We start from the raw sequence: 27,997 nt of genomic DNA on the forward strand, positions 1-27,997 counted from the left end.
GTCCTCAGTTGCTAAGTAACCTCTGCAGGGGGCGGCTGCTGGATGCTGACAGTTTAGCCGCAGTGAAGCGAGCCGCTCGGCTTCAGACGCATAACTGAACGGGCTTTGACCAGAAGGAGGATGGACGAGGGCATCGAGCTGTCTCTGACCATCGCTCAGATCATCCAGCGGCTCAGAGGAAGCCATTTACACTCTCAGATAGAGAGGCAAGCCAAAGTGAGTGAGCTAGCATGTGGCTAACGACACGGTGCTTCTGCTTCTAGCTCACCTTTAGCTAAAACCACAGCATCCAGGCCACATCATGTCTAAGAATGTGAAGCATTGATTTCCCCATGTCCCCATTGTTTTCAGGAGTGTTTACACCAGCCTGACGTAAAACTGGAGTCTCTAAAAGAGGACGTCCGCAGTTTTCTCAAAACATCAGGTAGCAAGCTGCAAGAAATCTCTTCTCACAAAGTCATAATTAAGCTGTTGTCTCTTGTCTGTTTAGTGATAATAATATTATAACATATAATAACAAATTCCAATGTTTTCCAGGCTGGGAAAGAAAGCTGCAGAATGCAGTGTACAGAGAGCTGCACATGTAAGTGACATTTGGTGTAAAGCTGTCCATGCATGACGAAGCACTGCACACACACACACACACACACACACACACACACACACACACACACACACACACACACACACACACACACACACACAGTGGGGTTGAATTTACTCAAGCATGACAGTCATTGTGTTTGGGGTTTCTCAGCCTCAAAATGATTCAAAGCTAGTTTTGTGCCATGCTTGCGTTTGGTATCACTCTATAAAAACTCATCATGGCTTCAAGCATTCATCCATGTCTAACATTCGCATTTATTTCGAAATTTTTTTGTATCAAATTTGAGCTTTTTCCCGAGATGAATTTTCCCAGGATGATAGTAAAATGGTCACCTACTCAACCAGTGAGCTAAACTGATGCCCATAATACATTTTAAAATAGATATTTTGAAATGTGTTTAATTTGCTCGAGCATAAAACTGTTAAAAAAAAATCAAATAGGCAAAACAGAGAAAAATGCATTAAAGTAAACAGTTTTTTCTTGTATATAATAAAAAAAAACCAGAACTATTTTATCGGGTTTTTTTCTAAATTGGGGATTTCAAACAAACAAACAAACAAAATGCCTCCAGAAAAGAGCAGATGTGTAAGTGTAAATATCAGATAGAGCGTCCTCCATGCGGGCCAGTCATGCTTATGTGTGTAGTCACCTGTCAAAGGCTCGTTGTGAGCCAGGAAAAATCTCTGCATTCATAAATTAAATAATGTTAGGCTGTCAAAATAAACATTTACATGTACTAATAGCCTCTGTGAGGATCTCTGTGCATTTCAGTTTAGATGGAAACTGAATGCTTACACATTAGGGATGGAAAATTTGTAAACCTCTGCTCATGATTAGCTTATTAGATATAGTGGAAATTTTAATTTGTTTTGTCTCCTAGCAAACTAAAGATGCACAGCTCGATCTGCTGAGTCACTGCTGTGTATTGCTGGCTAATATCAGCCTACTGATGGTTGCTGGTAGACTTCAAAGGGGTTATTGCTTTTTCTATGGAAGATTCATTTTCCTTGACAGAAAAGTAGGAACAAACAAAAATAAAGTTTCCCCAGATTCTATAGTTAAACTTTGGTATCTGCATATGACAGCAAATATGCGACATATGAAAGTCTGTCTTCATCATCATCATTATCAGGCACACAGAGGATGCTGTAAAGACACATGAATGTATTCAGGAGTCAGGACACAATCACTCTGTATATCTACAGAGTGAAAAGCCATCAAATACAAATCATTTTATTCATCATGATTGCTAAATTTGATTTATTGGCATCTTTGGGTAAAATTTCTTGTGATATCTGTGTATATGGCTGCTTGACAAACACCCCACAATGCAGTAGGGCATGTTTCTTTATTCTTGATTATATGATTGATTACGTGTACCTCCAGTGAAGGAGATGCTAGCATTGGGAAACTGCTTCAGAAGAGCTGGGCAACCTAGACCAGAAATCCTGTCTTTGTATCTTTTGGCTTGATGGCGCCAAAAACGATCTCCCTGTTTAAAAATGTAGTACACCGAATATCCCAATATCTTGTAAAGGTGTTGCTAACTTCTAATGGAAAGTACAGTGGTGGTTAGAAGTTAACATCCACTAATCATGGGAATTAATCTCATGGAAATTTTGGGTTTCAATGACTGTTCTTTGAACTGTTCTTTTCCAGGTTGGTATGATTGTACAGCATACATCTTAGAACACTTTAAAACAAAAAGTGGGTGTACAAGTTTGAATTAATTTTTAATTTGATCTAATCTACTATGGAAGCCCGTTTCTGGCACAAAAAAGTATCCATAACTCAAAATTTCGAGTTATCTTTATCAAAATTTTGACTTAATTTTCTCAAAATTTTGAGTTAATAAGTCAAAATTTCGAGTTTGCGCTGCCAATCAGTAATCTACGTGAATAACGTAATTTCTTTGTTACCCGGAAGCTGAAGCCCTCAGCTACAAATGCTGCAGCTAAGTCACCAGTATTACAGCCAGTCATGTATGCACAAATTGCTGTTTTTTTTCAGCGTGGCTTCACAAATGATGAAATCCTTGTGTTATTAACTACATCACATGGCGTTACTATCAGCAAACGTACTCTTGAAAGTGCCAATATGTTCGATCTGGTTTTGAGTGCGCATTCCTCTACGCTAGATCCTTCCAGGTAACAAGAAAATGATGTAGATTACTGATTGGCAGCGCTAACTCCAGATTTTGAGTTAATAAATCGCAATTTCGAGTTAATATGTCAAAATTTCGAGTTATGAATATTTTTTTTGTTTTTTTTACTGGTGGAAACGGGCTTCCATAAATCCACACAGGGTCAAAGTATACCTGCAGGCTCAAATATATACAAATATATACATACACTCACTTAATCTTTTAAAAAGTGCTCTTAAAGGTTCTACAGTGTCTTTTAACTTGACAAACCCAAGGCCTATTAACGAATGATCACTGGTTGATCATTGTAGTCAACCAGTGATTGTGATCGACTACAACCGGTCACTTCTCTTTCTAGCACAAAAAGGATTTATTTGACACCATTCGATGGATTGAACAATACGCAGAACACTGGGAAAGTCCAAGGAACTCAGTGAAGATTTGAGGAGGAGAATTGTAGATTTAGACAAGCTGGGAAAGTCTCTTAGAGCTCACCTTCAAGTTCAACTGAAATTAGCAGCTACATGCGTGGACAGGCCACATACTTTCTGGGGAAAAGTTTTTGCCATCACAGAGTGGATGGAATAATGAGAAAGTAGGACTACCTCCAAATTCTCCAACTTCACCTGAAATCAACAACGTGGTTGAAACCTGGACACAACTGGGTCTTCCAACAGGGCAAGATCCTAAGAACACATGGTTTTGGAGCGGACAAAGCAAGCTAATGTTAAATAGCTGGAATGGCCTTCCCAAAAATCTGACCTCAACACTGCTGAAAATCTGTGGACTACGCTTAAAAGCCAAGAAACCAAGAAATTTAAAGGAAATCTACCAGTTGTGCCAAGAAGAGCGATCAAATATCCGCCAGAATTATACCTGAAGCTTGTTGATGACTACAAAACGCATCTGGTCAAGGTGCAAATTGATGGCAACCTTCTTTTGTGAAGAGTAGCAAATGTTTTCGAGAATAGTCGGGTAAAGTCTTTGAAGTCTTTGAAACACATTAGGGGGATAGAGATGATCTATATAAGACTTAATGTAAACAGAGAGCTGATTATAGAAGGAGACAAGGTTGGATCAAATTAAGGTGAGGCTGACAGTCACAAAGGAAGGATGTCAGGCAGATGAAGACAAAACACCATCGGGGAGTCAGAGGGAAGACAAACTCAAGAAGTCAAGGCAGAGAAAGACGCACAAGGACAAACAATTACCAAAACACAACAGGAAGCAGTTACACGAAAGATGAGAGAAGTCGTGAAGAAAAAAGAGAATCCAAGAGACAGTGGGGAAATGATCAAAATCGAAACAAGTAGGAAACTCAATAAAGTCCAGCACCATGACAAAGGTTTGTGCAGAAAGTCGCTGCTTTTTTCTTTTCTTTTTTTAAAGAAAGTTTCCAAATAAGTTGGAAATAATGAAGACGTGTGAGTGAGTGGAGCCAGGTTTACTTGCAGAAGCAGAGGGAGAACGGGGTCAGGAGCGTGCAGTGACTCAGAGCGTGCACAACAACACGGGCACGGCTTCATGGAAGAGACTGGTTACGTAACCCAACATCAGACTGCGTTAATGTTATAGATTCATCTCATTCTACACCTTGTTTACACATAAATCCAACACGCACAATATAATAACACAATATATAAAAGCTGGTACACTACTATCTATTTAAAGGTGATTAATGCAGGGTTTTTTTTAAAATTTGGTAGAAATGTTGCTCTCTCCTGCACAAGTTTGGCTCCTCTGCCTTTCCCTCTTAGTGTTATTGGTTTACCTTTAAAAAAATGTTTGGTTTTAAACACTGAAATTGTAGCTAAAAAGCCATTGTTCCCTGAACGTTAAAGACTAACAATCCCTCCACTGTTATCCACATTTATGCACTCTTTTTATCTGAAATCTCCGTTTGGCTGGAGGCCTTTTTGTCTCTTCCGTAAAAAGCTCGGAAACGTGTGCTGCACTCACTTATCTCGAAGAGCACCGGACTGTCTCTCCTTAGGCTCAGTCTGAAACAAGGACTTAATACGTTGCTTTGAGAGGGTGACATATAACAGTGACTAATGGCTCCTTCTTCTGGCGCTATGTGCTCTTATAGGTGTTTAGATTGGGGTGAACGTTGTTTAACGCTCTGAGACCTTGAATCATTCGGCATGCCCTAAGCAGGCTTAGCTGGGGGGGGGTTTGTGCATTTGGAGATGTCTTCTGACTCATCTGGTGTCCATTTGTGGGCTCTAATGGAGACTGACTGCCTGCTTTTTGTAAAGGGGAAAAAAAGTAAGATTTCCCTTTTGTTTGACAGTTTCCTCCTTTCAGCTGTGTTTCTTTTCAAAATAAGATGCTCTTTGTGCCACGACCGGCTTCATTTTCCCCAAAGCTGTAAGTGTTTTGTGAAAAAACACAGTGGTGTTATTTGTGTGTCAGTCGGCAACGTTGTCTTACTTGCATTTGCTCATTCCAGCCAGCTGCCCCCGAGGCATCCCCCGGCTCCCCCGGAGCATCTCAAAGAGCCGCTGGTCTACATGCGCAAGGCACAGGTCGGCCCGTCTGCTTTTATTTCCTCACTTTCTCTGCTTCTCCCTGACTCCTATCATTTTTGTCTGCCAAATTCACTTTTAAATCACTAAGGTGTGCGCATGTGTGTGTCTCTTACACAGGCCAGCTGGGAGAAGCGTGTCCTCAAAAGCCTGAACAGCATGAGCACAGAGCTTGGAGTGCCTCTGGCTCACATGGTAACTAAAACATTGACAATCACAGCCAAGTTTATAGATTTTAGTTTGTAGGGTTTTTTGTTTTTATTTTGCAACATCTTCTCTAGAGATGTTGCAAATAGAACAAATTAAAAACCCTGCATCATTTTAACCCTGAGCCAACTGAGCTATGAGCTGCGGCTAAACCCGAGCAGCTTTTTTAACTGACGATATCCAGACTGTGTTGTTTGGAGTCTGTTTATCAGTTTTACTGCTTGCTTCTGCACAGGCACGATTGTATTTATGACTTATTATTTCGAACGCAATACTGACGTGACATTTTTAAGACGGGATGTGCGGCATTTGTTTGTTGAAATCTTGTCTTTCCGCCTGCTCCACAGAGGCCCGCGGCGGAGCAGAAGGAGCTCACCAACAAATGGAACGAGATGGGCACAGATGAACCAGGTCTCAAGACACTACCCAGGAGATTTGGCCTCGAGCAATCTGCCTTTTATGATAGATTAGTGTTGATGCGTTCAGGCGCTGCTGTATTTATCGCCAGCTTAGCACATCTCAAAACCAGATCTGCTACTTCCGTGTTTGCTTCCTAAGCCGCGCTAATGCAGCCAAGGCTTTCTAAGGCACTCGGGCTCTGTAACATCTGCATAGCGCACAATGTAGCTTTTTGCAGAGCACACGCTGGAATTGTGCTGCCAAGCCTCCCCATAGATGACTGAGCCTGTGCTATGAATTCATTTTTGTTGTTTAAAAAGAGTTTTTATTGTTGTCAGAAGATACGTACCACTTTGACTTCAGGCCACCGCGTTTACAAAGAACACCCTAATCTCGTGTCCTAACAGTGCTATCAGTGCTCAGTGGTGTATAATAACATTTAGGATGTGCCGTCCTTCGGCTGTAAACATTTTGGATCGTGAATCTAGAAGCTGTCCAGACTCCTGGTAGGGAGATAACCAGCAGCACCCCTTCCTCTCGTCGAAAGCCTTAATGTGGCCTTGTTCTGAGGATGACACGGGACTGGAACTTACTGCCGTGCTATGAAGACGGTGGACAGAAGTTCCACTTAGAGCTGGCCTTTAATTTGCATAGATGTGTGTTTAAGTTGAAGTTGATAAATTAAGTTCGCAAAGAAATGGCTTTTTTGACTGCTGTTACATAACACATTGTAAAGATTGTTTACGTGTTTATATCGCTGCAGATTTGAGTCGCTTCAGGCCTGTCTATGCTCCGAAAGACTTTCTGGAAGTAAGCACATTCCTCGCCTTGTTTTTTTACTGCTATTATCAGGATTGAACTCCATTATGTTACATAAATGCTGTCTAAACAGGTCCTAATCGGTTTGCGGAACCCCAACCACGATAGCAGCGAGGACATCAGCGTCAGGAGTCACTGGGGACTCATCCAGGTTCCTCTCAATGTCAGGGACATCCCACACCTGGTAGGGATCTGTGTTCCTCCCCACTTCACTTCACATGTTTGTGGGTCATAGGGATTTGGAAAAACTTGTCCTTGTGAGTGGGATCAGACACCAGCAGCTTATTCAAAGGATAGCTAACATCACTCCAATTCCTAAGTCTCTGGCTGCCAGTTTAAAGGCTTATTAGCTGTTTCTCAACCTGAATATCCCTGATATTCTACAGCAGTATCGCCCAGAGAGGCCTCGTAGCTCAGTGGTAGTGGTGCCCAGAGCAAACTCTGAACAAGGGGAAATAGCTTTTTGTCATTATGCAGCAGTGAAACTCCCTGGCTGCTGTTCAAGCTATTAAATCCTGACTAATAGCTGTGTTGTTTATCACTTATTTTCATAACTCGTCACTCATGCCTTATAAGCAAAATATGAAGAAGTCATGGGTGTCTTAATAATGTCTCTTAATATATTTCTTTTTCTTTAACGTTTTGTGTTTATTAATAAAAACGTCTTGCATTGTGTTGAGGTAGAAGTGTATTCTTTGAACTGAAAGAAGAATAGATTGTACATTTATTCATGCGTTTTGTGTCTGTTGTGTTAAACTCTCAGAGAGAGGCCTACTCAGAGCTGAACCTGACCAGTGGACAGATGGGGATTGATGACCACGCACTCATCCATCCAGGTATTACTCCTTTCTTGGAAGGAGAAGGATGAGAAGGCTGATAGCAGATACTTAGCTTGGTAGTTATCATGCCCTAAAAGACATGTTCAAACTGTAACGATAACATGCTGGTGGTTGTAGAGTTTTGTAAGTTTATGGCATACATATGTGAGAGTGCCATCATTGTTTTCATCTAACCATCAAGAAAAGAAGCTCCCTGTTACAGCGCTGTGTCAGCCATTTGGCAGAATCAGAGGCTCATTAGTTTTAAAAACTTTCAGAGGACTTTTTGTCCTATAAAATACATAATTTGTAGGCAAGCTTAGATCATAACAATTTTAATTATCACTCAGCAGCATTTTAATACCAGACCTAAACACATTTCTGGTTGTGATTAAGAAAGAATACTCTAGAATAAATGTGTTTACCTAATGAACAGAGGGCTTTAATGGTGTATATACCACAGGGACTTCATATCAGTCCTTGTTCCTTTCTTGTGCCACAAGGGCCGTCTGGGATTTCTCAAACAACATCTCGGTGAAGGCCACATATCGACATTGTTACACTTTGGTGTTCAGGCTTGAAATAGAATCCAGCATGTCTGTTTGTAAATCGAGCAGATAGCACCACTGATGGATCTGTGCTTTCTTTCTCGTTCCTGTACAGACTTGTTTGAAAACGAGTATGTGCAAATCGGAAAAAAAGGTCAGTGTTTGGTTCTTGTTTTTATTCCTTTTTTTTTTTTTTTTTTTTGTGGAAATGCTTTGTTGAGCTCTATTTTCTTCATGAGATTTTGTTCATTGTACACTAAATTACCAAAAGTATTTACTCACCCATCCAAAATGACTGCATTCAGGTGTTCTAATGAACACTTCCATGACCACATGTGTATAAAATCAAGCACCTAGGCGCACTATACACCTCACCTAGGTTGAGGTGTATAGTGCGCTGAGGTCGCCCACTTTTGCAGAATCAATAGTGACGGACCAACAAACTTCACGCGGCCTTTGATTAGGTCAAGAACTGTGCGTAGAGAGCTTCGTGGAATGGGTTTCTATGGCTCAGCAGCTGCATCCAAGCCTGACGTCACTAAGTGCAATGCAAAGAGTCAGATGAAGTGGTGTAACGTCAATGTGGTGTGACTGAACCTTATTTGTCTGGCAATCGGATGGACGATTGGTGGAGGGGTCATTTTAGACAAGTTCACGCTCCCAACTTTGTGTGAACAGTCGGGGATGGTCCCTTCCTGTTCCAACATGACTGCACACCAGTGCACAAAGCAAGGTCCATAAAGACATGGATAAGTGAGTTTGGTGTGGAACAACTTGACCGGCCTGCACAAAGTCCTGACCTCAACCCAATAGAACACCTTTTTGGATGAATTAGAGTGAAGGCGTGTCTGACCTCCAAATGTGCTTCTGGAAGAATGGTGAAAAATTTCCATAAACACTCCTAAACCTTCGAAGGGTTTTCCCAGAAGAGTTGAAGCTGCAATGGGTGGACCGGCATCATATTAAACCACATCGACTAAGAATGGGATGACCCTCAAAGTTCATTTATGCGCGTGAAGGCAGACAAGCGAATACTTTTGGCAATGTAGTGTAAATCCACATCCTATTGGTCAAGAATGTACCAGTTTGTTTGTCTTTTGGGAAGGCAAGGAAGGAAATACATGTCCTTTCAATGAATATAACATGAAATTTCTCTTAAGAAAACAACAAAAAACAAGGATATTTGCTTTGAATGCCATTTTTGCCCATACATTCCTCTATGCTAAGTACAAATATGTAGCAGCTTAAGTGTCCTAACAGAGGCAACCAGGAATGTCATTACCTCGTCATTTTTTAAGACTTCTAAAGGATAACTCCAAATAAGACAGAAACTTGATGAGCAGACAGTCTTGTTTCTAATTTTTGTATTTAAGAGCCTTTTTATGGAGATCTTTTCAAAATTAATCTAATTATATCAACTGTGACCCATTTATGGAAGCCCCAAAATAGGCACAAGTGTTACAAGCAGAAAGTGTGATGCAGAAAGAGTACTGAGAAGTAGTGCTGTGAGATATTGTATGTTTTGGTACTGATCCAATACCAAGAGAAAATACAGGGCTAGTACTGCCACTACTAATATTGATACTTTTAGCCTACAACCTGCGTCTGTCTCTAAAGGAAACCATGTATCCATCCTATCTCAGTAGTACTGATCCAGTACCAATGCCAGCGTTGCATCAACAATATCGATAATTGGATCGATGCGCCCACCTCTAACGGGAAGTATTTGTGTGAGTCAGTGAATGACTGCCGCCTCTGAGTGGAAGCACGAGCATTCAGATTGGTAACACTTTAACTGTTAGCTCGTTGCTCTGTAACAACGCCACCTGTATGACGGCCAAATCAGATATCAGCCAACAAGAGTCTTACAAACACAGGCAGTAGTTTATTTACACAACCACGACCCTCGATCTACCGTTCGCCTCTGTGCCTAAGCTGCGCCTCGTGGTCCAGACGAAGCAGTAAGTGCACTCGAATACGAAATGTAGGAAACGAGGAGCGTGTTCGTTTATGTTATGACTGACCAGCACCTTAAGTCAAGAGCTGTGTGTTTTTGGCTCCTGTCACAACAGAGATTTAGGGCAGAATGGGGAAGTTCAAGAGTTTGTTTCCAGCATGCGCCTGAGTGATTTCTTGGAAAGCTACGCAGAATTTATGGGAATGTCTTTGTTAATATTTTTGATGTTTATACATTTTTTTGTGGAGAAAAACATCCTCCACACTCAGTCTTTTCATTTTTGTGCTACTTGTCGAGGATTCTTGCAGAATTCTCAATAAATGTTGAATATTTTGAATATCTTGTATACAGTCGTGAGCCACCCTTCATTTATTTGTTTTTGCTAGGACAATAGGAACGTCCTATGTCAGGTCTTTGCTTTATTCAAGATTTCTTCAAGCTCTTTAAGGACATGACTTTCAGATACTTTTCATCTGCTTTAGTTGTTTTGTTTTTTTAGGCCCGCCACTCTTTTCTCCTCCAGTTGTTCATATACATACATGTGTTCTTCCTCCAGTCTACTGTTTTACCTTTATATAGCCAATTGAAAAAGAAAGTAGACCCTCTTTTAATTCTAAGGTTTTAGGTATGAGGACTAGAACGTATCTTCTGGTCCTTAGGAGGACTTGAATGAATTTAAATACAGCACAACAGCACATATTACACTGTGTCATTATTTAACAGTAACTAAGTCATTTCCAAACAATCTGAAGTCCATCATTCAGCAGTGAGAAAGATTATTCACAAGTGGAAAACATTCGTGACAGCAGGAGAGCTTCCCAGGAGTGGACGCCCCAAGGCTGCAAATAACTGGAGAAATCCTCTTCTCTATAAAAAGAACATATCAGCACGGCTTAGGTTTGTAAAGGTGCATCTAAACAAACTTATGGAACAATGTGCTTTGGACAGACGAGACCAACTTGCAGATATTTAGACAGCATATCGGCACAAACGCCTCATAACATCTGTCAGCACGATGGTGGAGTTGTGATGGTTTGGGCTTGGCCACAAATAACATTCGTGTATTTACATTGAACGTTAAGACGTACTCTTACAGCAATTACAAATACCGACACAAATCCAACTCCTGTGTAGAAGAAGAATACATCATTTGAAATTCTCGCTTCTGGAATATGACTAATTTTTTTATGTAATCCATTATTATTTCTTGAATTCATCTGTCATTTAGTCTGTCAAATGTCAGAAATTTGTCACAGTTAACCAGACAAAAACACTGACTTCTTAATAATCAAATGTTTTATCATCAGGGTTCAGAAGCAGATTTTTGTGATATTTTTTTTTCACTTCATGAATTACTGAGAGAAGTTTAACATTTTGGGAACTTTTTTTTAAACCCTCTTTCTGAATGTTATGTGGGGAATTGCCAGGTGAAGGAAGCCTGGTCCTAAGGTGAATAACAGCTGTGCTATGCACCCATTCTCTGTTTTGTCTTCATGTCTCTTGTGTAGTGGTTATGGAGGAGGATAGCGCAGCAGCACAGCAGTACAGCAGGCAGGGCTGCCCCACCGGGCTCCGGGCAGACCTGTGGGCCCTCATCCTTAACGCCACGAACCAGCCACAGGTATAGTACACTGTGCACACACACATGGCCGAGTTGCACTCTGGTGGCCACCGTCAGCTGGCTGTGTTTGCTGTAGAGCAGCCGTGCACACACAGCTGCAGTGATTCCCAGAGGGCATGTTTACTACAAGGGGAAATTTTCAGCTGCATCCATATTCACGCTTAACGGTTTGGAGCTGAGGGGCCATTGGACCTCAGGTGTATTCGTTTCCCTGGAGAACGGCACCAGGATTAAACACTTTGCATCCTTGCATTTATACCGTGCACTAAAAACCAACACATGATGTATAACACCAACTGAACTGCAATTTCTACACTAGACAATCCGTGCATTCGCTGGTGTGCTGCTTATCGGCTCGCTGCGACTGTTTGTAGAAACGTTAACATAATCAGATGCTGGGGGGTGTAGCACAGTTAGCACAAACAGTGTGGCTCCCTGTGTGTGTGGCAGAGGTCTGTGTAAACGCTGCAATCCAGAGTCTCATGTTGGTGGCAAGTTGCAAAAACAATGCTTGTGATTAAGAGATTGATTCGTTAGAGAGAGCTATGTGGGCAAACCGGCTGAGGTCTGGAGAGCGTTAGCACGGCTTTGGATACCACAAGGGCAAACACATTAAACAGTCACAGTTGGTTAGTTACAGACAGGATAAATGTGGCTGGTGCAAAATTGTCTGCATTGTGTATATTATGAATTAGAATTATCTTTCAGTAGATCTAATATGAAGACTGTAATCTCTTCAGTCAAATGACTTGGGTGTTGCTTTGATAAATGTTAAATAGTCTCAATCTAATTTCGAAAACAAGTTTGGGACGCGGTGTAATTAAACTAAATAATGCAAAGTGCAAATCATTTAAATCTTATATGTAACTGAAGAAGAGTACACATTGGCATTGTAAACAGTTGTTAACAAGATCTGCGATGGTGTGGCGGCGCATTTAGCGCAAATGGCACACATGCACGACTGTGGAGGTGTCATTGATGCTGAAATATAGACATTTACAGGCCATTTTAATAGGCACACCTGTTCAACTTGTGTAAATCTCGAATCTCTTTCATTTCTGCCAATCACACGGCAACAGCTCAATGCATTTAGGCAGCAGATGTGGTCGAGATGAACTGATGTCAGACCAAGGCTCAGAATGAGGGAGAAGGCTGTCATTTTAAATGTTGCATGGTTGTTGGTGCCTGATGATGAGCTGGTCTGATTATTTCAGAAACTGATGATTTTCTAGGAGTTTCCCCACACAATCATCGCTAGGATGTGGAAGAATTTGTCTGAAAAAGAGAAAATATCAAGTGAGTGGCAGTTCTCTGCCTTTGGATGTCAGCGGAGAATGGACAGACTGCTTTGAGCTGACAGGAAGACAAAAGCAACTCTACAGTCACCAGATCTCAGTTTAATAGAGCACCTTTGGGATGTGCTGGTGAGCTGCGTGGTGCTGTCATGTTACTTTGGACTTAAATCTCTGGGCAATGTTTCCAGCACCTTGTTCTTTCCCTGAAGGGAGGAAGTGTGCAATCAGTTTGTTTGTTTTGTCTGTTTGTTAGCAGTCTAACGTTCAAAGTTTTCAAGGTATAATTTTCAAATTTTGTGTGAGGGTAGATGCTAGGGATGCACCGATACTACTTTTTTGGAAACGAGTACGAGTACTTGCATTTCAGTACTCGTCGATACCGATACCGAGTACTTAATAAAAACATGATTTAAATTTGCAGGTAACAGCTTTAGTCCTACAATTTAACAAAAAACAAACAAACAAGGGACTAGTGTGGAATTAAGAACATTTATTTAAAATGAAAAGCATGTTGTATGCAACATATTACAGAATAAATACACTGAACAAAAATATAAACGCAACACCTTTGTTTTTGCTCCCATTCCCCATGGGATGGACGTAGAGACCTAAAATTCATTCCAGATACACAATATAACCATCCCTCCCAAACAGTGGTCACAAATCAGTCCAAATGTGTGGTAGTGGGCACATCTGCTATATTGAGATAATCCATCCCACCTCACAGGTGTGCCACATCAGGATGCTGATCTGACATCATGAGTAGTGCACAGGTGTACCTCAGACTGCCCACAACAAAAGGCCACCCTGGAATGTGCAGTTTTTTGCGCTATTGGCATTTGCCTCATGCAGTGCAACACATCGTCGCATGGAGTCTATCAGATTGTCAATTGTGGCCTGTGGAATGTTGGTCCACTCCACTTCAATGGCTGTGCGAGGTTGTTGGATATTCGTGGGAACTGGTACACGCTGTCGTATACGCCGGTCAAGCACATCCCGAACATGCTCAATGGGTGACATGTCCGGTGAGTATGCTGGCCATGCAAGAACTGGGACATTCTCAGCTGCCATCTGCCCTGAACAATGTGAACCATGATTCATCCGTGAAGCGCACACCTCTCCAACGTGCCAGACGCCATCGAATGTGAGCATTTGCCCACACAAGTCTGTTACGGCGACGAGCTGGAGTCAAGTCAAGACCCCGATGAGGACGACGGGCATGCAGTTGAGCGTCCCTGAGACGGTTTCTGACAGTTTGTGCAGAAATTGTTTGGTTGTGCAAACCAATTGTTCCAGCAGCTGTCTGGGTGGCTGGTCTCAGACGATCTTGGAGGTGAACCTGCTGGATGTGGAGGTCCTGGGCTGGTGTGGTTACACGAGGTCTGCGGTTGTGAGGCCGGTTGGATGTGCTGCCATATTCTCGGAAACGCCTGTGGAGACGGCTTATGGTTGAGAAATGAACATTCAATGCACGGGCGACAGATCTGGTTGACATTCCTGCTGTCAGCATGCCAGTTGCACGCTCCCTCATTGCTTGTGGCATCTGTGGCATTTTGCTGTGAGACAAAACTGCACATTCCAGGGTGGCCTTTTGTTGTGGGCAGTCTGAGGTACACCTGTGCACTACTCATGATGTCAGATCAGCATCCTGATGTGGCACACCTGTGAGGTGGGATGGATTATCTCAATATAGCAGATGTGCCCACTACCACACATTTGGACTGATTTGTGACCACTGTTTGGGAGGGATGGTTATATTGTGTATCTGGAATGAATTTTAGGTCTCTACGTCCATCCCATGGGGAATGGGAGCCGTAACAAAGGTGTTGCGTTTATATTTTTGTTGAGTGTAATTATAAAAAAACAAAATTTAATTTTACATTTGTTCGTCTGTTTCTCTGTTTAGAAGTCTCACTAGCACAGTCACAGCTGGGATGACATCAGAGGCTAGTGTGTCGTAGCTGCTCACTTTTTTAGTTAGTTCCTCAAAGGGGGCGAGGATGGCAACAGTCGTCTCCATAAGAGCCCATTGGTGAGCGGTGAGATAGTCAGGGAGTTCGTGCTCGGACACATACACGCCCAGCACTTGCTTTTGCTCAATGAGGGACTGGAGCATGTAATACGTGCTGTTCCAGTGCGTCTGTACGTCCTGCTGCAGTCTCTTTATTGGCTGGTTGAGCTGTCCCTGAATGTCCTCGAGGCGGGAGTAGGCTAAAGCGGAATGTTTAAAATGCCCAACTATTTTCCGTCCCACTGCTATAGCATCAGCTATGCTCCTCTGTGCTAATAAGCGTGGGTAAACTCTTTGTACTCGTTGTTGTGTTGGGATTTTAGGTGCTTGATTAAATTACTTGTGTTAAATGCGCTACCTTTAGAGCCTCCTCTGGACAATTTCGCTGAGCACAATTTGCAGTCCGCCTTTGTTTTCGCGTCTTCGTTCACTTTGAAATAGTTCCACACACCTGATATGTCTCGCCTCGCTTTCTCCCCGCTCTGAGCTGCAGCCGGGGCCTGGGGGCGGGCACTCGGGGCCTTTGATTAACCCCTTACATGCCGCTCAAACATAGGCAGGTCTCAGACCGTGGTATCGGTCCTTGGTATTGGGGGACTTTTAACGAGTACTTTAGAAAATGTGGTATCGAGGCCGATACCCGATACCGGTATCGGTGCATCCCTAGTAGATGCCAATAACAGCTCGACCCTAAAGGTCAGAGTAAAAACTTTGTATTACCCACAGTGTTTTTTGGATCATCTTCACAACAATATATTGGGCCTTGGCGGACATGAGTACCTAAGTGGGCTAAACATTTGACCAAGGTCAAAATTGATCTTGAGCGCTAACACTACTCAACACTATTGATTAATATATCATATGATGGGGCACAGAGAGAGCTTATTTTTTCAATATGACGCTCTACGAGGTGACGCCACAGCAGGCTGACATCACCATAAAACATCAAAGTTTATTATTTATTTACAACAAAACAAACCGGTATACACAACACACTTTGATTCAGCAGCGTAAATACAGACTCTATAAACAGCAGGACTTTGTAGTAAGAGCCAGGCTGCATCCCTACTTCTGAATAGGGATCCTCAGCTTCCTGAGTGCTGGTCATAAACATGCACTCTTTTTGTGATCCTATTGTATCACACAGTTTGCCATTTTACACCTGATTTAACACAGTGGGATATTTCTTATTTTTTTATCTTTTATTTTTAAAGTTTTGTAGAGTGGTGTCCAATTCAGATCTATTTCACTATCCACGAATCTAACCTGTAAAGTGAACTGCTGTGACCCATGTTTCCACTCCATACCAGCAGGAGATATAAACTTGAAGTATTTTAGCAGAAGTTGTCGGAGCTATCTTTTGCTGACGCTGTCCATATTACCACAGTGCTTTCTGTGTCCTCGCTCAGCTGTCAGAATCACAGAAACGTCTGTTTTTGCTCTCAGTTCACTGCCGATCATCGTGTAGATGCTCTTTCTTTGGTTCATTTATGATAACCTGTCTCAAACCGGAGGCGCGCTTGATTTTAACCATGCGGTCGGAAACACGTCACCTCTGCGTGAAGCCTCGTTCAAACCTGCTGTAGTCACAGACAGAGAAGGTGCATAAATTTGACTTAGAGGGATCTGTTAAAGAGAGTGAGGTATATTTTAAATAATAAATGGGGGGGAATATTCCTGTTACGTTTGCGATGCGATTTATGGATTCTGGATGTGAAACCGCCTGAAAGTTGACATTAAACCTGTTGGCTCTCTGCTGTTTCAGGATGTGATGCATTATGAACAGTTAAAGGCAGGAGTCATACAGCATAACCTGCTGGTGGACAACCTTATCTATAAGGTAAGTTACATTGTCACTGTGCTCATCAATAATCTGTAACGTTACGTCATTCTGAGATCATTGTAATTTCAAAACGTCCTCTCCGACAGGATGTGAAGCTCACCGCCAGTAATGACGACTACTACTTTGTGTTTGAAGATTTCCTCTATCAGGTAGGCTCTCTTCTCAGTTTACTTACCACACCAGGAGTTGTGTTTCAAAAAATGTTGTGACCTGAGCTCAAATATTAATGAAGTGCTTGCTTGGAACTTGTTACTGTTTAGCATTTCAGCATAGTTAAAACTTTGTATCTGTTGACATGTTTCTAACTTCTATCAACAGAGTTAAAGGCTTGAAACCTGCCCGTGGCCTCCCTTATCAATTTGTTACACTTATTTTGTTGTACAGTTCAGTTGTTTACACTGTTGCAGATTAAACAAAGTCACTGTTGTGTCTTCCATATTCCTGTGAGATAAGAGCTTCTACGTCACCCAGAAACCGATTGCCCCAAACATTAAAACTCGTTTTAGCTAATTGTCACTTAATAGCAACGCTCATCTTTATCTGCCTTACTTGTTCAGCCCAGATGCGGATACGACCTTGTATTAATAGCTTCACTGGCACTCACTGCTCGGTTTCCCTTTAGTGCTCAGCTGATAAACACTTGCATGTACTGGGCAACCGGTTTATTCAGCGACTGTTTGCCCATCATGCTCCCTAATGCTAAACCGACGAACACATACGTACATGAACAAAGCTACAGTATTCCTGTCAATGTTGACTAATGTTAAACTCACTAGGCACTGAAATAATCCACGCATTGTTGCTCTTGAGCAGCTACGTAAGCAGAAGTTTAGAGTTTTCCAGAAATGTTATGCCATATTATAAAAAAGCCACACATTGAAACACTGTCAGTCTTGGATTAGTCTGCCCAGAGACTGGAACTGAACATTATTGAAGCAGTGTGGCATCATCTCGACAGAGAACAGAACGAAAGGCAGAAACTTCCAAAGAAGAGCTTTGAATGTCCTTCAAGATGTCTCGAGAACTATTCCTGTAGTCTACTTTGTCACAGTCGTTTAATGAGGCAGGTAACAAAGGTACAAACAAAGGGCAAACTGAAGCAAAACCAACATTAACCTAAACTTGGTGAACTAAAAATAAGCATGAAAAAACCCTCAACATGAAACTTGGCCTGGATGCAACAATACCTGAAACATGGAACCATGACGTGAACAACAGACAACCTGACCCCAAACAAAGGAGGACTTAAGTACACAGAGAGATAACAAAGGGATGGGGAACAGGTGGGAACACAGATGGGACAAATCAAACCTAATGAGACAAGGGGAAGCAAAACTAGATGCACTGCACATAGGACAGGGACCTTCACAATAAAACAGGAAACAGCATGGAACTCAGACATTGCAACACAAACTTGGTAACATACAACACATGGCATGAAACATAAATGGTGAGGGAAACTTAGATACAGGGGTAGAAAACACAAGGAATCTAATAAACAAATGAACTTAGCTAACCTAATGAACTTAAACATAAACATCAAAATAAACTAAAACTTAAAACGCTGGGTCCACAGCCCCAGAAACTTGACATACTTAAACAACAAGAAAGCTCAGAGTTCAGGCTGTGTTGAAGAATAAAGTCATACCAAACTCTGTTTTTCCTTCATATACTGTATTTCCATATATATTTGGAGGTTCAGTAAATCAGTGCAACTATTTCCCTTTTCCATTGTAAGATATAAAGAAGTGAGTGTTGTCTCGAGACATTTGTACAGAACTTTATATGTCTGGAAAAATCCAGATCAGGTCTTTTGGATAAACATATATTCACGTGACATTGTTAAAGTCATTAAATCGTCATTTAATACAAAAATGTAACTGTCTTGATTTGAGTTTGGATCTTTTTTTATGCTTCAGTCAAAGACTTTCCACCACAGCACTGTTCTAGTCATACAATGTGACTGCATTGATAAGACTGCTTTATTGTCTGTGTGTAGAAATGGTGAGGGTATGAAAGTTGATTATATAGAAGTCTCAAAAACTCACAAAACTCATATCATCTAATGTGATAGACTTGGCATTAGAGGGTTAAAGATGGCTAAAATGCATTTGAATTAGACCTGAGAAGTAGTCCCACAGTGACATCCCATCAAATAATCTCAAAGGTCAAGCAAACTCACGATTTGCTGCAGTCCTCATCCGCCTTCAGTCTTAAGTTAACTGTACGAATTTCTGGTTTCATCTTTTCTCTAGAGATTATTTTTCCGCGCTGATGTAATTCAGCTTAAGTGGCTAGAGGAAATGAAATTTGTTCGCAGAAATATACAGAAGTTGGACTGTAATGGAAAGATCTCTAACTCATACGGTCCTTTTGTGAAACAAGCAGCCACTTAAGGCTCGGTAACTGCCTGCTTCAGTACATCCTGAAACCCTAACCCCAGATGTTCTGCTTTAATAGATTTCTTACCCAAGAGGAATCAGGGCCACTCAAGGCCATCACCAGCACAGAGCAGATAAGAGTATTAACTGCTGTCTGTTTTATCCCCGGTTGTCAGGCGGGGGATACTGTTACATATTAGGAACATATCCTATATACATCCCTCATGAAATTTAAGCATCGCAAACCTTAAATCCACTATCTGATACCATCATTTTTAATCAGTTCATGAAAATGTGTCTGACTCCGTGTGTTTGTCCTCCCAGGTGTTGTTGTGTTTCTCCCGTGACACGGCCGTCCTGGAGCACTTCAAATACAACAGTGCCACACCTCCCAAGTCATACATCCAAGGTGAGATTATTAGCTAAGGACAAATATACACAGTTACGCATCTCTTCATGGCACGAGGCCAGAGGAATGCCCCGTCACACGTATAACATGGGTTCTCATACACCGATGACTTTGCATGTTAGCTGTGTTTATTTCTTTGAACCTGACCTAAGACGAGTGTGGGATGCAGAGGGGTGAGCATGTCTGTATGGTCAGGAGTCTGTATTTTCCAGGTCATTTGAATAAATGCCATTATTGGAAAAACAAATCAAAACACTGTTAAATGTATTTTCACTAAAATCCTGGTGATTTTATTTTCAAGAAAGTCAAAATCTCTTTGGTAGCTGCTACAATTTTTTATTTCCATGATAAGCCTTGCATGTGGTTAAAATGACTAAAAGATTAGAAGCTAATGTCATTGCTTGTCTGTCTCACAGGGAAAGTGGGAGATGAGGAGTGTGCTGTTGTTTATCCTCCCAACGGTGAGCTTTAATATTATTTCACATGTTCTGGTAGTGTTATTTCTCTGTTCAGCAATATTTTATGTAATGGGCCAAATATCTATTGAGGGAGTGATTAACTAGAAGAATAAAAAAGTAATAACTGAAGACGGGAATTCAACATATACCTGTAGTAAAGATAACAGCAAGAATTACAAGTGAAAATATGATATAATGTTACAAAATGTACATGTAATAATATGCTAAACAACCCAGCCTTGCCTAAATGTATTTTATTACACTTCTTCCTTTAAGTCACTACCTCACTGCAGACTCAGCTCATCTACATGTTAAATTAGAGAAAAGTAAGATGGCTTCGCTAATGAGATTAACTTTCCTATAGCTACCACTCTGCAACTGGTTGCAGAATACACAGTTTCACATAACAACCAGTGGTTGTCATGGGTCATGACCGGTCTCTAGGCCTGCATTCAGCCAATGAAATTGTTTTCACTGCCAGCAGCCACTCACAAATAGCTATTGAATACACACATTTTTCCCTAGTGTCCAGTAGTTGCCACATGGTTGCCAACTGGTCTCTTGGCCTCCCTGTGATTGAGACCTAAGCCGATTATGTTAAGCACTGCGACATGGATCTGCTATTTCCAGCGTATTCCTCCATGATATTTTGTACAAACTGAGTACAGTGGTCCCTCGTTTATCGTGGGAGTTATGTTCCAAAAATAACCCGCGATAGGTGAAATCTGCGAAGTAGCCAACTTTATTTTTTACAGTTATTATAGATGTTTTAAGGCTGTAAAACCCCTCACTACACACTTTATACACTTTTCCTCAAACAGGCATGAACATGTTCACACTTTTCTCACTTGTTTAAACACTCAAAGTTCAAACCTTCTGTCTTACAAAGAATGAAACTAAACACACCTGCGGCTGCCTTTGATGGTGCAAAATGTTTCATCGACATGTGTTGTGTTTGTTGGGGAGAAAACTTACAAACATACAGTGCAGCACTTCAGAGTCACACTGCTAGAGATCGAAGATTTATTTAAATTTGACAAGCTGAACGCATTCTGTACTGGACAGGAGACACAGCATGAGATTGAGTCACAATGGTCTACAGCCAATCAGGACACAGAACACAATGCGCTGTACTACAAAAAAAAGCATCAAAACAAATCTGCGAAACAGCGAGACCGCGAATGGTGAACCGCGTTATAGAGAGAGACCACTGTAGTGTGTTTAGGAGTTTACCAGTGATGTGTTCATCAGTTTTTGTGTTTTTTTTACTGTTTGTGTTATTAGGAACTGAAGTGAAATACAAAGTACTTTTGGATGTTTAAACTTCCTTATATACTTTGTCAGTGTTCTACATTCTGGCAACGGTGTGTACTCTTATTTAGTATGGCAGCTAGGCTCACATTGCCCTGATCTCTAACCTATAAATCCATGAAAATAAAGACGATTGGCGCCATTTGTTTATCAAACCATCTCTATATAGTTTAATATTATCATCACCGAATGCTTTTCTTCACATTAGATTGAAAATCTTATATCATCACAGGCGGTATGGGGGCAGAAGCACAGCATTTACACAATTATTCACACATTCAGACAAAAAAAGTTTACCTGGAGTCTAAAGTCAATATGGCTTGTCACGCTGAAAACCTAACTGATGTTTATGTGTAAGAAATTTACTGACTTGCATATCTTTTTTGAACAGGTGTGATTCCTTTTCATGGCTTTTCAATGTATGGTGAGTATGTTTGTGATTATGAGCGGCACTCTTGCTGCTTTTTCCAGAAGTGAGACAGTATAAGCAGGATGTGACAGGGAGTGTGTATTTGAATTTCTCCCACAGTTGCGCCTTTGTGTTTCTTGTACAATGAGCCTTCCAAACTGTACAACGTATTCAGGGAAATGTACATCCGATACTTCTTCAGACTGCACTCCATTTCCTCCCACCCCTCGGTAAGATTTTGTGTTTGCTAAAAGTCAACATCCAAACGTTCTCTTCTTCTGTCTTCATGTGTGTACTTGATGTGGTTTCTCGTGTGCTCCTGCAGGGTATACTGTCTTTGTGCCTGCAGTTCGAGCGGCTGCTTCAGACCCACCTGCCGCAGCTCTTCTACCACCTGCGACAGATTGGGGTGCAGCCGTGAGTAGCACACTCCACACTGTGGTCCAGTGTATCTCACCAGGAACATGCGGCTAGCAATGCTATTGAATAATTAGCTTAGAATAACTTCCTGTCCAATCAATCCCCGCTGTATCCAGTCCAAAACCAGTTTAAAAGTGTGCTTGGGATCATTGTCCCATTGGTTAGTTTTAACGATCTAGTGGTTGCCTGTCCTCTTCTTTCATTATGCCATCCACTTTTTGCAATATACCAGTACCGCTAGCAGCAGAACAGCCCCAAAGCATTGTGTTACCACCACCATGCTTGACAGTTGCTGCAGTCTTCTCACCTTTACTCTTTCAAACATACTTCTTGTCAAACATACATCTTGTTGTGGCTAATTGTTTGTGTAGCTCAGGGGGTAGAGCAGATCATCTGCTAGTTGGAATGTCGGTGGTTTGATCCCTGGCTGCTAGTGTCTGCATGCCAAATATCCTTGGGCAATATCCACAAATCATCCATCGGAGTGTGAATGTTAGATGCACTTATGTAGAAAAAGCGTTGAAAAAAGTGCTTGTGTGAATGGGTGAATAAGGCAAGTTTTTTAAAGTGCTTTGAGAAAGAGTAGAAAAGCGCTATATAAGAAGCAGTCCGTTTACTAAATAGCTCAATCTTTGTCTTGTCTGAGCATAACATTTTCCTCCAGAAGGCAACTGACTTGTCCAGCTGCAAATTTCAATCAAGTTTGAAGCTTCTTTTTTATGGCGTTATTTTTGTGCCACTATTCTGAGCACACGTAAAAAACAATTGAGCGCACGTAAAAACATAATTTGCAGGGGCAAGTGTTGCATTTTGAGGAGAAATTTATTTTGAGCAAAGAAAAGCTACATTTGAGTGAACAAAATTCATTGCTGCTTGCAAAAAATGTATTTCAGTGTTTGCTATTATCCACACACACACACACACACACACACACACACACACACACACACACACACACACACACACACACACACACACACACACACACACACACACACACACACACAACAGCAGCGCCTCTCGCTCAGTTTTTGCATTTGCGCTTGCTCGCAATGTGTTGCTCGCACTTTCAGCATTTCTGCCCGTGTGCGTTCAACTCTTTCTGTACACCGTTATATTTGTGCCACAAAACCAGCCAATCACAGACTTGGATGCAAAAAAATCCGATTGCCTGTTTTGGTCTCCAATCAGCTCGAAATTACAAAATGCAATATCCCAGAATGCATTTCGTCCAAAAAAACTCAAACGAGGCAGTGGCGGAGGAACACAGAGTGGCAGAGTTTTAAATATTACTCTGGGTCACAAAATAAACTTTAAAGATATTTTCATGCGAGAATGGTGCTGTGTAAACTTCAAATATCTGCTCGTTTAACAAGACATCACATATTTGCAGTATTTGCCATACTTTTTTGGTGGGTACCCTCTGAGTCCTCGAGGAGATAAAACTGGTCACACTGTGGACAGGAATGCTGGTGTGCCAGCATTTTCCAGTTCATGGCAGGCTTGACCTTTGGTGGTTCCTGGGTTGTTCCTGAACATCCTCACCAATTTCTTCATCTGAGGATTACACTTTTGGTCTTCTTCCAGACCCACATCAGAAAAACTTGTACTTGAACTCAGAAAAACCTGTTTGAACTGATGATCTTGGAATCCGCAGTTGTTTAGAAATCCAACAGACTTTCGCAAATTGTGTAAATCTACCATTGTCTTTCTTGGATCTCCATAGAGTTATTGCACTTACCCAATGTTCTGAGTATTGGTCAATCCAATGAGTGCTGTCCAATAAATCCTTTTGATATTGCAAAGAGAAACTACCAGTTGTAGTCAGTCAAGATTACTCATGAGAAGTTAACAGACCTTGTCAAGTTAAGATACTCTTGAACCTTAAGCACCACTTATGAAAAGTTAAGTGAGTGTATGAAGTATATATTTAAGCCAATATCTGTACTATTGACCCTGTGAGAATTGGAGTGCATCCAGTTCTTGTTTTTTTAAGTCGTTAAAGATATATACTGTACAATCACCTTGGAAAAGGATAAATGCAAAGAAATCCTTAAAATCCCCAAATTAACATGACATTCACGCTCACAATCATTGTATTTAAACTTCATGCATTCAGTCATAGTTGCTTTATGAAGTATGACAACTGGCATTAAAAGATGGAGCATCACATTTAATTTTCCCCACTTAGCCTGAAAAGCTCGAGGTATTGTTGTCACCATGCCGGCTGGTTGGGTCGGCACTGGGCGATGTGAACATGATAGCATAAGACTGAAACAACATAGGATTTTCAAATGAAGTGGATCTACTAAAAATCTCAGGTAAGTTCAAATGTCTATGACATTGATCTTGAGATCAAGGTCAGAGGTCAAGTTGAATGAAAATCTTGCATTGGTTAAGGTATGCAGCTAAAATACTAGTAATGCGTCTTTTCATTTTATGACCACCCAGCAAAAATGGCTTCAAAAAAGGGTTTCATTTACAAACAACCCAGCACTTTAGGATGGAAAAAAGGAGTCTGAGATTTGGCTGTGCTGGCCCACAGAATATCTAATCCGTGCAAATTTAAACACAGGATCTAAAAAGCTTTTTAAGGTTTATTATGACAATGTTGGTTTAGTAGATTTAACAAATGGAGGGTGAATGGGTGGATGGATGATTTTCTCTATACATTCAGATAAGGACAAACAGTTGCAATTAAGGACGAAACCAAATCACAGTGCTACTGAAACGTTAACACATGGCTCTGGTGTAACACAACCATATATGTGAGTGATGAAATATCTATTTAGACCTCATGGTAATTACATATAAGGTTAAACAGTCTTCTTAATGTAAAGAGTCTTTGTTCTCAGCCTGGTGGTGAGGAGGTAAAAGCCTACTAGGCCAAAGGGGTGGAGTCATAAAGACTCCTGGGTATTTCCAACAGATTGACAGGATATGATGTATACTGGTGTGGGGAAGTTGGAAAGGGGTTTTAACAGTATATGTAATAACTATTCTGATTAGTCACTCCAGGCACTTGGGTTTCAGTGTTATTTCCATGGCAATATAACAAAAAAACCTATAATTCTTACCATTACAAAAAGTGACAGTGTTTTTAGTGGTTTTTATTTATTATGATTTTAGTATTTATTATTCCTGGTTCTTACGTAGACATTTTCCTTTGAATTGATATAGTAAATAAAGTCACTAAGGCTCATATGCACCTCATTAACCTCTACAGAGACCTGGTAATTGTCTTCTAGAGCTTGTACTTCCATGAGATTTGTGCCATTTACAGATTGTACTGCCAGGAGGCTGAGTGGTAGCTCTGGCGGCCACCGGTTTTTTGGTTGTTGTTTTTTTTTGGTCTAGTATTCTTGTCTGTTCCTGTTTAGGCCATCAACATTCGATGTTTGCCTATTCGTATGGTATAAAGACTTATAGTTATCAGCTGCTCCCATCTAGTGTTGAATTACTGGAACTACAGTCTTAGTACTGATTCAGGGATCCTTTAAAAATCACTTACGATTAGTATAGTACAAGATGCTGGTATTTTACCCCGAGTTGCTTGCTAATATGACACATTTGCACAACTGTAGCCATAAAATCAGTTTACAAACAGATGTTTTTGTCTCTAGGTTGCGTCTAGCCTTTAAGTGGATGGTACGGGCCTTTTCTGGCTACCTTTCCACCGATCAGCTGCTTCTTCTTTGGGATCGAATCCTTGGATATGATTCACTGGAGGTAGTTGCAGGTAAACAACAGTAACATGCTTGTCTCGTCTTTTTTTTTTTTTTTTAATTGTAATGCCCTCCATGCTTGAGTCTGATTAGCTCTTCCTATCCAACTCCCATCCTTCTATTCCAGTTCTAGCAGCTGCTGTGTTTGCCTTCCGAGCCGAGAACCTGATGGAAGTGACGTCGCTGGCTTCAGCCGAGGTACATGTGTCTGTTATATTTGACTTGTACTTGTGTGTGTGCATTTGAAACTTTTGACTTCAGTCCCTCTCCCTGTCCTCCTCACATACTCCTGGAAGGCTGTAAATAGCCTCTGATGATCATTCAGTACCAGTAACCCAGTCATCTGAATGCAGATGTCTGTAAAAACCCCGACACTTAAGAACCCTCTTACCCCGCCCTGTGCACAGCACACCAACTTCTTCATCCAAATCCCAGCAGCACTTAAAAGGAGATTTTGTCATTAATTTCAATTATTGCTGGAGGTCTTGTAACAAAAGATCAGCTGCAGAATCATCATCACAGCTTTGAATTAGTGCAGCCTGCGGTGACTCCTGCACTGTCGCTCGTGTTACACTAAATGCAGGTCTTTAGCATGTTTGTACTGTACGCTCCGTCCGCTCCCGAAACCAGGAGCAGACCATACAGTGACTCCCCTCCCTCCATCCACCCTCCCTCCAAGGGGTGAGGCTGGGGTTAAACTATAATATGATGCATGAGACCGGCACTATTTGCTTGCTCATTTACCACCTGCCCCAGTAGAGACAAGATATCATAACACACTGCTCCTTATATTATATATTTAGAACCTTGGGGCCTGCATTGAAATGGTAAACCTTCTCTCTAAACATGATATGCTCCCTAAATTTAATCTCTCACTGACTCTCAAAAGGACAGGGTGGGGAACGGTGTACTCTTAAGCAAGGATTGTCGGTTCCCAAGGATCCTGCGTCATCATTATTATGCGTGTCGGACCTGTATGGTTGCATTTTTTTGTCTGTTGAGAAGTGGGGCGGGGGAGAGGGTGTGCTTCACACAGGTGAGATGGGGAATGAGGTCAGAATTCTTATTTGTGTTTTCTTTGACAAACTCACTGCAGGCTGTCCTCGCTGACCTTTCAACTCTGAAGGTCATGCCGCTCATCCAGGTCTTTCTGTTTGCCACGGCCATGTGAGGAACGCTGACACGGCAGCACGGGCCGTGTTACGCGCATACCATCGCCGGGAGGGATAAAGTGCCACTTAGCTACTACGCCACACCCGCACCGACATGATTAACGGTCCGATAAACAGACGGTTCAATTCCACACCGCATCTCGCACCGCATCCCAAGGAGAAAGTCGAAGCCACCTTTAGCACATAAACTGTAAATATCGTGTTATGAGATGCTGTACAGTATATAAGCATAGACTACAAACTAGTAAAAGGCTAAGCTGGCCTCCTTAAGCCATATGCTCTGCAGGGAAGAAGACACGCACACACTCGCAGGCAGCAGCGGTTGGATCAGCTCATTAGTAGACGTGTTGCACGAAGCAGCGATTGTATTGCGAGAGAGAATAACAGTAACGTCTCCAAGCTTGGCTAATGAAACGTTAATTAGCGCATGCAATTTATTCCGCTCTGTGGCTCCTGCTTGTTACGACGCTATTAAATAATGCCGATACAGATGAACGAGGAGACCGGGACGCCCCCAGTCTGCACCAGCATGTTGAAAGAAAGCCACAAACTGAATTACGCTGTTGCTCATATATACAGTAATTAGAAGCTGCTGCGTACGTACATGGTTTATTGTATAAGGAAGGAAATGCAAATCACTGCACCCTTAAGAGACGTTTAGCGCCTTCAGTGCCAGTATTTAATTTACACCATTGTCTGTGCTTTATTATTGTATTTAAATTTTAAATAATGTATTTAATTCCTGAATGTATTCAATTATTTATGCAGTTTTTTTTTTAATTCAGTCAAATCCATTTTTGTCTGTACTTGGGTCAAAGTATTCTCTGCCAGTCAGTGTCAAGATCGTGTTTTTGGTGGTTTTTCTGCACCAGTTTTCAAATAAAATCTAATTTTGGTGAGTTTCTTCCTCTGTGAT

General features: G+C 41.5%; 1 protein-coding gene across 2 annotated transcripts; it reads left to right on the plus strand.

Annotated features, from left to right (window-relative positions):
• Positions 1 to 3: 3 nt before the first annotated feature.
• On the plus strand, positions 4 to 27,980 carry tbc1d19 (TBC1 domain family, member 19). 2 transcript variants are annotated; one of them, XM_085451169.1, is made up of 21 exons: positions 4 to 216; positions 352 to 424; positions 538 to 583; positions 5,203 to 5,278; positions 5,399 to 5,473; positions 5,833 to 5,896; positions 6,648 to 6,694; positions 6,777 to 6,887; positions 7,467 to 7,539; positions 8,185 to 8,223; positions 11,535 to 11,647; positions 16,719 to 16,793; positions 16,883 to 16,945; positions 19,502 to 19,586; positions 20,003 to 20,047; positions 21,747 to 21,779; positions 21,885 to 21,994; positions 22,090 to 22,181; positions 25,808 to 25,923; positions 26,037 to 26,107; positions 27,006 to 27,980. In XM_085451169.1, the coding sequence occupies exons 1-21, from the start codon at positions 121 to 123 to the stop codon at positions 27,078 to 27,080; spliced, it is 1,578 nt and encodes a 525-aa protein (XP_085307295.1). In that variant the 5' UTR covers positions 4 to 120; the 3' UTR covers positions 27,081 to 27,980. The 2 variants fall into 2 exon arrangements, with proteins under 2 accessions (XP_085307295.1, XP_085307296.1); XM_085451170.1 differs by lacking the exon at positions 8,185 to 8,223.
• The last annotated feature ends 17 nt before the right edge of the window (positions 27,981 to 27,997 follow it).

The sequence above is a fragment of the Copadichromis virginalis genome, linkage group LG3, assembly GCF_057382275.1.
Source record: "Copadichromis virginalis isolate Kocher_CV1m ecotype Utaka linkage group LG3, C_Virginalis_male_GT1.1, whole genome shotgun sequence".
Taxonomy (NCBI): domain Eukaryota; kingdom Metazoa; phylum Chordata; class Actinopteri; order Cichliformes; family Cichlidae; genus Copadichromis; species Copadichromis virginalis.